The sequence below is a fragment of the Vanessa cardui genome, chromosome 2, assembly GCF_905220365.1.
Source record: "Vanessa cardui chromosome 2, ilVanCard2.1, whole genome shotgun sequence".
NCBI classification, from domain to species: Eukaryota; Metazoa; Arthropoda; class Insecta; order Lepidoptera; family Nymphalidae; genus Vanessa; species Vanessa cardui.
Genome location: NC_061124.1, coordinates 10,357,724 through 10,367,239, shown reverse-complemented (window position 1 = coordinate 10,367,239; position 9,516 = coordinate 10,357,724). Strand labels below are relative to the sequence as shown.

Genomic DNA, 9,516 nt, shown 5'->3' with positions numbered 1-9,516 from the left:
ACCCAAACTTATGGCAAAAATATAAACCCAAGCCTCTGTGACAAGCGATCCGCCGCTTTTTTTTTTACGCTGCAAGGTATTGATGGATTAGGCCGTAAATATATATACACATTATATACTTGAGGAACCAACATGACGCATGTGACTATTGTAATGTAGATTGTTTCTCTCTCTCTCTTCTCTCATTTAATAGGAGTACACTTAGTAATTGTAATGGATGGCTATGTTGTCAAAATATTTCCTTGACCAAATTACGGCAATTTAAAAGTATTCATCCAACTGCACTGGAAATATGAGTGGACAAAAGTTATTCCCACAGATGCATTCCCTACTTACTCTCATAGTCCGATGGCAATCTGAAAACGACGGAGAGAGCCTATTCCAAAGATGGAATGTAAGCTGTTGTTGCTATATTATATGCCACAAACAGCTCGTGATAAACACTTCACCATAAGCCAATAACAATCCAATGCCGGACAAAGGCTTCTCATACAGTTCCCAACAAATTCCAAGTTCTGTCACTTTCTTCATGTCTTAGGTAAAGGTTACTTATATCTACTTTAATTTTACTTCCCAAAGTTCCGAAAACACATTCGCCGACATTCAATACGAAATATTTTCGCGACTCCTTAATCAAAATTATAGATTAGTCATCTCTTTATCTCGACCAATTCAATATTTTGTCTTTATTGCTTCTGTGGAATAGGTTAAAGATAAATTCAGCGAACACAACATAACTACAATGATACTCGGGGCACCTATCTAGGTGAAATTTGCAGATTCGATGTTTGTCCCTTGTTATTCACCATAGAGTTAACCGACTTCAGCTTATAATTTTGTCTGGTCTGTCTGTATATTATTACGTATGTAAGCGAGCTACGTTTTTTTATAAAGTGTCAAAAATTTGTCATATTACGAACAAAAGCTCAAGTAATTTTATAAAACTAATATAAATTATGCATTTCACGTCCCATTTAACTACCGACTAGAATCTCATAATTATGCATTTTAAACTTCATTTCGACGCCGCTCCACATCCAGCGACGCTTAAATTACTGTGATAAAGCGAGTAAATTGCACGCACATAAACTAAATGTTTGAATATGAAATTACGAGAAAGTATACGTGTTCCCTCCCTCGTACGTCGTATAAGTGGAACGTCCCAAGAGCATTCTGAAACATAATTGTGGCGGCGCCGAGCGTCCACATTTTTTTTCGGAAAACGGAAACAGATCGCCCCATTCCATCGGCGCCTGTCATTTCGATATTTAAAAGCTTAATGGCGTCTTGGGTGTTAATTTATCCATCGAATATAATACCCCCAAATAGAGGGCACGTATCGTCTCGGGAAATAACTTAAATAGTGACAGATGGGTTTTTATGTCGTGAGTAATCTGTATCAGACTTGGGGGAGTGAGAGAAACGCAACCACTTCGTATTTAAAACGTGTTCAAGGAGTAGTTTATGTTTTTTAATGACTCAGTAATAACGCTCGACGTTTTACTTCTGCATTCTGTGTACAACTTGTACACGGATTGTAATGTGGAATTTAATTCGTCGCGAAATTAAAACTCAAAGGGGAAACCAAACGTGCATTTTATATTGCATCAATGGACATTTGGACATTATTTTAAATTTTTTCTATAAATCTATTACAAGACCATATAAAATTAAATAAATTTAAACAAAATTAGTAATATTAATAAATTTAATATATCGTTAAATAAATTGAAAAAAATATATTATAATTATCGTTAATATTTCTCAAAAAGTTTGTTCCACTTCTGAAATTTCCAGTCTTGAAATATACCGATTTGTTTTTTTTTTTTTTAATTATTTATTCCGAACGGATAATAAAAACGAATGCTATTTATATCTACAAACACAAATCCACAAAAGAAGTCACAATATTGTTATATCTATAATAAATTCCACTTTATCGCGTTTATCAATATTAATAACAGGTAGAACATAAATATAAAATATAATTATTATCAATATATCACTTATATGTATTCAAAGTTTGTTTATTTTGTTCTAATTTTATGCATTGTCACGTAAAACAATACCGATAAAATTATAGGTACATTGGATATTTCGGACTTAAAACAGTGAATAGATAACATATGAACCATAGTATAAATACTTTAAACGTGCTCATTCAGTATAAAAATAAATAAATAAAAAAAACACATAAAAATACATCTTAGTTTAAATCGACTAGATGGGCTAATATTGATATCTTTACTGTATTTTGATACGTATAACTCATTTGTTGTGGCTCTGTTGTATCTAAGAATAATATGCAATACTTCGAGTATTACAAACTACATAGTGTCATTGCCTCATATTGATAAATAAATTAAAAAAAACACACACACACATTGAAAACTTGTAAGTTTCATAATTCGAATTATATGAAGACGAAATCGAACGTCATTTGAATTTTTTACGGGGAACTTTTCTAATTTCTTCGTTATATCTGTATTTCAAAATGATATTTTCTCAAGTTATAAATCTTATAGGTCAATATAAAGTACCTTTACCCACTGACCATTAGGCAAAGTTGAAGATTTATGTTTAACCCTTTAAATGAACTCGGTACGAGGAAACGTTTTTTACTATAAGCACGTAATACCCTATATTATATATATTTATGTCTTGGCTAAATGTGTTGACGTAGTCAGACGGAAAATGGTCGCCCAACAAGAATATTCGCTCCAATTAATTTTAATTTGCACTAGTGGCTTCGGATATATTAAAATTGTTTGAAAGACTAGGAGGGAAAAAAATATTCGTGTGACATATAAATTGCTATTTTAATTTAGCAGGCGTTAATTACGAACGCCAATCAAGCTTACAAAATTTATAGAGATTAAAATGATTTTAGGAAACAGAATTTTTGAATTTTTTCGTTGAACGAAAACTGATGTTGAATGTTGAATGTGTGTCACTTTGAGTGCAACTTATGACATTCCCTCGCTGACATTAAATACATGCATTAACGTTATGTGTGAAGTGTGTCTAAGTTTTCTAATTACATGAGATAATTGCTTTTTCAAAATTAAATGAATACGTAATATGCACACAGGGTGTACAGAAATAGTTAAGTTTTATGTGAATTGTTATAGTCGTTTTTATAACAAAATATTGTCAGTTATTGGGGCCCGGCGTCAGACATAAGCATGTCGGTGAACTCATAAGATTTTCCTCTACCGAAAAATACCCAAGTCGGCTAAAGAAGTTTCCACTCTAATAAATGTCTTATCATTTCATGAAACCATAAACCGATATTAATATATACATAGATTCTATAACATTACTTATAAATATATATACTTATAATATAGTATTTTCTCTTTGTCATTAACTTCTGCTAAAGCATTAAAACTTCAACTACTTCAGCATTATAGTAAATGCTCATTAATTTACCCTACTCCTTCGAATCTTATTTTGTTTTTGTCACAGAGTTTAGCTTGGCAGATATTGTCATTTATACAGACTTTTAGTTTGCTGTGTCCTATGTTTTAATGGTATATCATATTCGTGTGCAATAAAGTATAAAGATATTTAATAATTATTGGAGTAGCTAGATTTGCTCCCTCGAGACTAGAAAATGCTTTTAAGAACACAGAAATACTCTCAGTTATGTCACAATATAAATAAGTATTCGTATTTCTTATTTATTTTTAGTATTTGAACGGAAAAGTGACAAAAGATGACAGAATCGGCCATAGCCAATTGTAAACGTAGAATTAGATTATGTTTCGAAGTCCCTTGATTTCCAAATAATCTCCCTCGTTTGAGATCTGACTCGTGCAAATCTACTCGTGCATCATCCTGATTACGATGTTTCTGACTGCGATAGTCAATACATCCTTCGTCAGTTCATTTCTAAAGCAAGTTCCCAGTTTTCAATTCAAACCAAAAATAGAAAGATGCCAAATAAACGTGCCATGACATCTATTATAAGTACAAAATTGTGCTATAATCAGTAGGAAAAAATTATAGCACTTTAGGCCTTCTTACTTAGCCAGCCACTGTCAAATCAGTGAAGTTTTTACGACAAAAGTGACAATAAATACCCTTACTTTTCGCATTTATACAAGGTATTCTATATTTATACAAGCTCATCAGATATTTTACCGCTAAACAACAGTACCCAGTGTTGTTGTGTTCCAGTTTGCAGGGTTAGTAAGCCAGTGTAACTACGGGCACAAGGAACATAGCATCTTAGTTCCCAAGGTTGGTGACGATGTAAGACATAGTTAATATTTCTTACAGCGTCATTGTTTATGGGTGATGGTGAACGCTTAGTCCAAGTCCCCAAATACTGTTGAATACAATAAATGTAAAATTTATACACGTCTTACAGGCATATCTACATTAAAGACTTATACAACAGACGTGTCGTCTCTTTCATATGGGGTATACGCCGAATATTTTGCGATCGAATAGCGTAGATACAGGCCAGAAAAAGAAACGAAAATCGATGGCTCCGTTTACTTAATTACATAGTTTGTGTTTGCTACTCAACCCAGATATTTAACCTTTATTATTTGGTTTTAGATAATATTCTTGTTATTTTTCTGTTTGTCATGTATTGTGTTACTAATTGTCATTGGTAAGATTTAGTTAAGTATAAGACGGTAATAGTGACTTCGACTGTCATGTTGGGAATTGATGTTCCGTCATTAAAATTTACAATGTAAACTCTTTTCTCAGTTTGGAAATCGCTGTGACAGATATGTAGGTACTAATATACGGTGAAAACAGACTAGAAACAAAGTAATAAAATATGTTTTTGCGCTCACATTGCGAATACTGGCTGAACCCTACGATATAGATCAAAATAATGTGTTACAATAATATACACCTTGAAAAAGTCCGCGATGATATATTTCTATATATCTCTTAGGGATAAACCTTTTTCGAGAAATAATGGCTTATTTACGAAGTGATTTTAAGCAATAATAAATAAGCATCGGTGAAAGCATTTCAAGACAAGCACGACCTTCAGTAATGAAACTCCCGAATAAGAAGAAGAAGTCACATATAAAAGGCAGGGACTGATATCTGTGAATTATCACGATAACTGCACCCGTCCGAATCCGGGACGGGTAGCTAGTTTGTAATAGATGTATTTGTTTAAAATAAAATATTGTACTGTGTTTTATATATACATACCCTTAAATATTATGACTGACTCAGCACGAGAATCCCGATCCTATAGGTTCGATTGACTCGAAATTAAGCCTAGTTACTTGAAGTTGGGATTATACCCTCTTTTATTTTCAGTGATATAGACGCATACACAACTTTAATCTTAAACCAACCACATCAGCCTGTAAATTTCTCAATGCTGGGCTAAGGCCTCCTCTCCCTTTGAGAAGAAGATTTGGAACATATTCCATCTCGCTGTTCCAAAGCGTTGGTGGAATACACATGTGTCAGAATTTCTCTGAAATTTGACACACGCAGGTTCCTCACAATATTTTTCTTCACCGCCGAGCACGAGATGAATTATAAACGCAAATTAAGCACACGAATTCAGAGGTACTTGCCTGGGTTTGAACCCGCAATCATCAGTTAAGATACACGACTTCTAACCACTGGGCCATCTCGGCTCTCGAATCTTTAACGGCGAAGTCTGACTTCTGGACTGAACTTGGGATAACAGTCATTAGGATTTAATTAAAGATGTATAATTATGATGTCTACGTTACACTACACTTATAATTATGTTTATATAAATTTCATTCATCTCTTGTACTTTATTAGGATACAATGTAGAAGCTAAGTTTGAAAATCATACAATAATATAATTTTTTAATATAATATAATCATTGCGGGTTATAATTTTTATGTTACAGTTCTGTTTTTATTGGAGAAGAATGCGGCGCCGGTGGAACAGGGTTGCGATAATATTTGCTGTAAATCTTCTCCCAGACAGCACAGCGATCATTTAATGGAGATTCTTTTAGTTCGGATTCTTGATTAAGAACCATGTAGGGGGTTCCGTCGGCTCTCACTGGCAACCATTCCGGAATATCGGAACTTTCGGGTTTCCTGTAAAATAAGATTCATTATTTTTTTATAGATTACGTATGGGGACGGGTTATTGTTCGCGTCCTTATATCGCTAATGCACGACCCTGAGATCTAAGATGTTATTTCTCTTATACCAAAGTCTTGTTGTTTGGCGTTAGAATAACTAACGAGTGAATGATACCTACCACTAAATGCTTCTAAGGGCGTGACCCAGAAAAATCGAAGTTGCTCTATAAGTTAGTTCTGAGTGAATTAATAATGACTAAAATAAATGAACAAAAAATTAATAATTATAAAAACGAGCTTTTATTAAATTTCTTTAAAAGGGGAAAAATAAACTTTGAAATAAACTAATCTACCATTTTTTACAATTTATATTGAAAACGATATTTATACAATACCGCAAGAGTCAGAATTTTTTTTACATAGGTAATATATTATTGATATTGCAAAGTAGCACGACTATTACTAAATGACCAATTTAACTTCAAGTCTGGGTTTTTACAATTTGTTTTTGCAATTTCTACCTGGTACCTTCAGCTACCGGATCGATTTTGAAAAATTGATAGTAGCTGAATCTACTAGAGTTAGAGGTAGTCTTCTAAATAAGGAAACTTGCTCGTTAGTTGAAACAACTGTGGGTTAGTTTATTAAACGATATTTTGAGTAAACATTTTTTGATTTGTTTCATTATAAGAACGACGAATATAAATTGATAATAGTATTTTGTTTATAAAAAAATTGCAGATTAACGAACTGATTTAACCGTTAAATAATACTATCTTACCCTTTTGTGATAAAATTCAGCCAAATTTCTCTCATTGTGAGTTTCCAGTCTTTCAACTCATTTGAAATAACACTTTCATCACTATGGGTTAAATTAAGTCCATCTGAAACTACAAATGACTGCGCACAATGATTTGCGCCCTTCACTTTAGTATGGGGTACTAAAGGAGTACTCTCGTCAACGTAGGAGTACTCATAGAGGTATACCTGATTGTTACCAGCTTCTAGTAACAGTTTTACAGCCCTTAAAGTTGGACAAGCGAATACTATATCTGTTCCGTAATTAATATAATTTAAAATAGTTTTTTCAGCTACAGGATTTTCGTTAAAATAAAGCTTTTTAATATTTTGTGCGACTTTATATTTTTCTTCTTCATTTGGAAATTGCAAATCGGCTGGAAGAAATTCCTCAAAATTTGTATTCATTTTGTCTTTCCACTGGTCGAAAACGGCTACATACCCCAGTGCCTCCATATCAGCAAAACCAGGTAACATGGGTATGTTTTCAAAATCACCTTTTTTCAATATACTAAGGGGATAATCTTCTAGAAACCTCTCTTGTCCGATATCACGTTCTACACATGGAGAGACGAGCAAAATGAAATCTGTTCTCATTAAATTGTCTATGGATTGTAAAAGTTCATAAGAAGCATTTTTATAAAAGCTTTCTAGCGCGGGTATATCATCAACACTATCAAAATTTAACAATTTTGCGTATTCTTTTGCATTATCAATGGGGTTCAGTTGGACACTGAACGGTGCAATTAGTTCACCGCTTTCGGATATTACTTTATTAAATAAACCTCTGGCCATCTTTGAAATCATTAAGAGTCCCACGGAGGCAGCCCCAGCACTTTGTCCAGCGATTGTGACGTCATGAGGATTACCACCAAAGCTCTCAATATTAGCTCTAACCCAGCGCAACAATGCCACCTGGTCTTTCATACCTGCGTTACCGGGTGCATCTTCAGTACCTAGGCAGAGAAAGCCATGCGGCCCGAGTCTATAGTTAAAGGTTACTGCAATAACTCTTTTACTATTGACAAGCTTTTTGGGAGTGAGAAGATTTCCATAGCCAATTATATACCCTCCGCCGTGAATGTTTACTAGTACTGGTAGATTTTTTTCATCAGTATCAGGTACGAAGACGCTGGCAATAAGACAATCTTCTTTCATTATTTTATTTTCTGGAAGTATTCCATATGTATCTGGTTGCGGGCATACCACTTTTAAGTCGACTGCGTCTAATGGCTCCAGCCATTGTGGTGGCGGGAGTGGAGCCTAGAATTTAAAGTATCATCTATTAAGATAAAACCACAAAATATTTTGTCTTCAATTGACCCGTCTAGGTTGGCACCACCTAGTTATCTTATATTCTACAGCCAAACGGCAGTTCTTGGTGTTGCAGTAATTCGGATTGAGCCAATGTAACTACAGAGACATATCATGTTACCTCCCAAATATGGCGCGAGCGATGTAAATGATGTTTAATGTTTAATCATAGAAATATTATAAAAATAAAAGGAATTCGGATCAAATTTGGAACATAAGGAGCCTGTATAATTACTTAACATATAGGCCCCTATAAATGTATATGCAGTTAATAATCCTGTGATACAAAAATATAGATTTTGGTGGTATGTTTTTTGACTATAAGTAAGAAAGTGTAAACACTTCTATTTTGAATAAATACTTTTGACTGTGACTTTGATTTAGGTAGTGATCTCTAAGGAAATAATACATACTATTAAATATTATGATATTTAATAATTAATAAAATATGAATTAATATCACTGTTATTGAGTGCATTCTGTTCATTGCCTTGGATAGATAAATAAACATATAATAAGATTAGATATCTTGCAATCGTAAATGTTTACGTGAAACAGTTTCTAGGTACAGTTCGATTAAAATAATAATATGTAATTACATATTTATAATTACGAGAAGAACCGACAAGAAACTCAGTAGCTCTTACATAAACAATCTAATCTTGTTCGTGTTTATTGAAATTCAAGTACGGCATATACATATATATTGAAGGACTAATGATTGTTATCAATATTGTACTTTAAATTTACCTTGAATCTCTGTGAACCACTGGGTGCTGTGGCGTAAGGAATGCCATAATATGCGAACACATCGTCGGTGGGGTCCCTGTAGCCGCGCACGGGACCTTGAGCTGTGACTATCACACGTGACTCGATTTCTTCAGATAAAACATTGCCGATCACAAATAAAAAACTAACAACTGCGGTGGACCACATTTCAACTCGACTATCGTCTGTTGTGTCTGAACCGGACTGATTCTTAGTCGTTTCTTATTGGTCGTTTAACAATAATTAGTTGTGAAAAAAAATCAGTGATTAAGAACTCGCAAAATTTAAACGAGTTTTTGCGCGCCGCTTCAGCCGCTTTATATGGAGGTGTGATTCTCAGGTGCTAGTTACATTTTTCTACTATAAAAAGCCAAGTACTACAAACCTATATTATTATCTATCTTTGTGCCAAATTTCATTCGGATCCATTCAGTCGCTCTGGCTTTATTGACTAACAAAAATTCCAACCATTCAAACTTTTACATTAAGAATATTACAATTTAGAATTACAATTAATATTTTCAAATTTCGAATTCATTCTCCAGATAATTTTTCTCTTGAAGTAAGAGTAGTACCTATA

General features: G+C 33.6%; 1 protein-coding gene across 1 annotated transcript; it reads right to left on the bottom strand.

Annotated features, from left to right (window-relative positions):
• Positions 1–5,822: 5,822 nt before the first annotated feature.
• LOC124541691 (esterase FE4-like) lies at positions 5,823–9,173 on the bottom strand. The gene is made up of 3 exons (XM_047119623.1): positions 8,919–9,173; positions 6,838–8,117; positions 5,823–6,069 (listed from the first exon to the last, which is right to left on the bottom strand). Exons 1-3 carry the CDS (start codon positions 9,102–9,104, stop codon positions 5,868–5,870), a joined length of 1,668 nt encoding a protein of 555 aa, XP_046975579.1. The 5' UTR covers positions 9,105–9,173; the 3' UTR covers positions 5,823–5,867.
• Between the last annotated feature and the right edge of the window lie 343 nt (positions 9,174–9,516).

What these genes read in the sequence shown, in the direction of transcription:
- LOC124541691 (XM_047119623.1), bottom strand. Translation starts at nt 9,104, where the DNA reads ATGTGGTCCACCGCAGTTGTTAGTTTTTTATTTGTGATCGGCAATGTT. An exon ending in GTGGTTCACAGAGATTCAAG is followed by an intron (nt 8,118 to 8,918) that starts GTAAATTTAAAG and finishes TTTAAATTCTAG; the next exon opens with GCTCCACTCCCGCCACCACA. An exon ending in CTGAATTTTATCACAAAAGG is followed by an intron (nt 6,070 to 6,837) that starts GTAAGATAGTAT and finishes CTTATTTTACAG; the next exon opens with GAAACCCGAAAGTTCCGATA.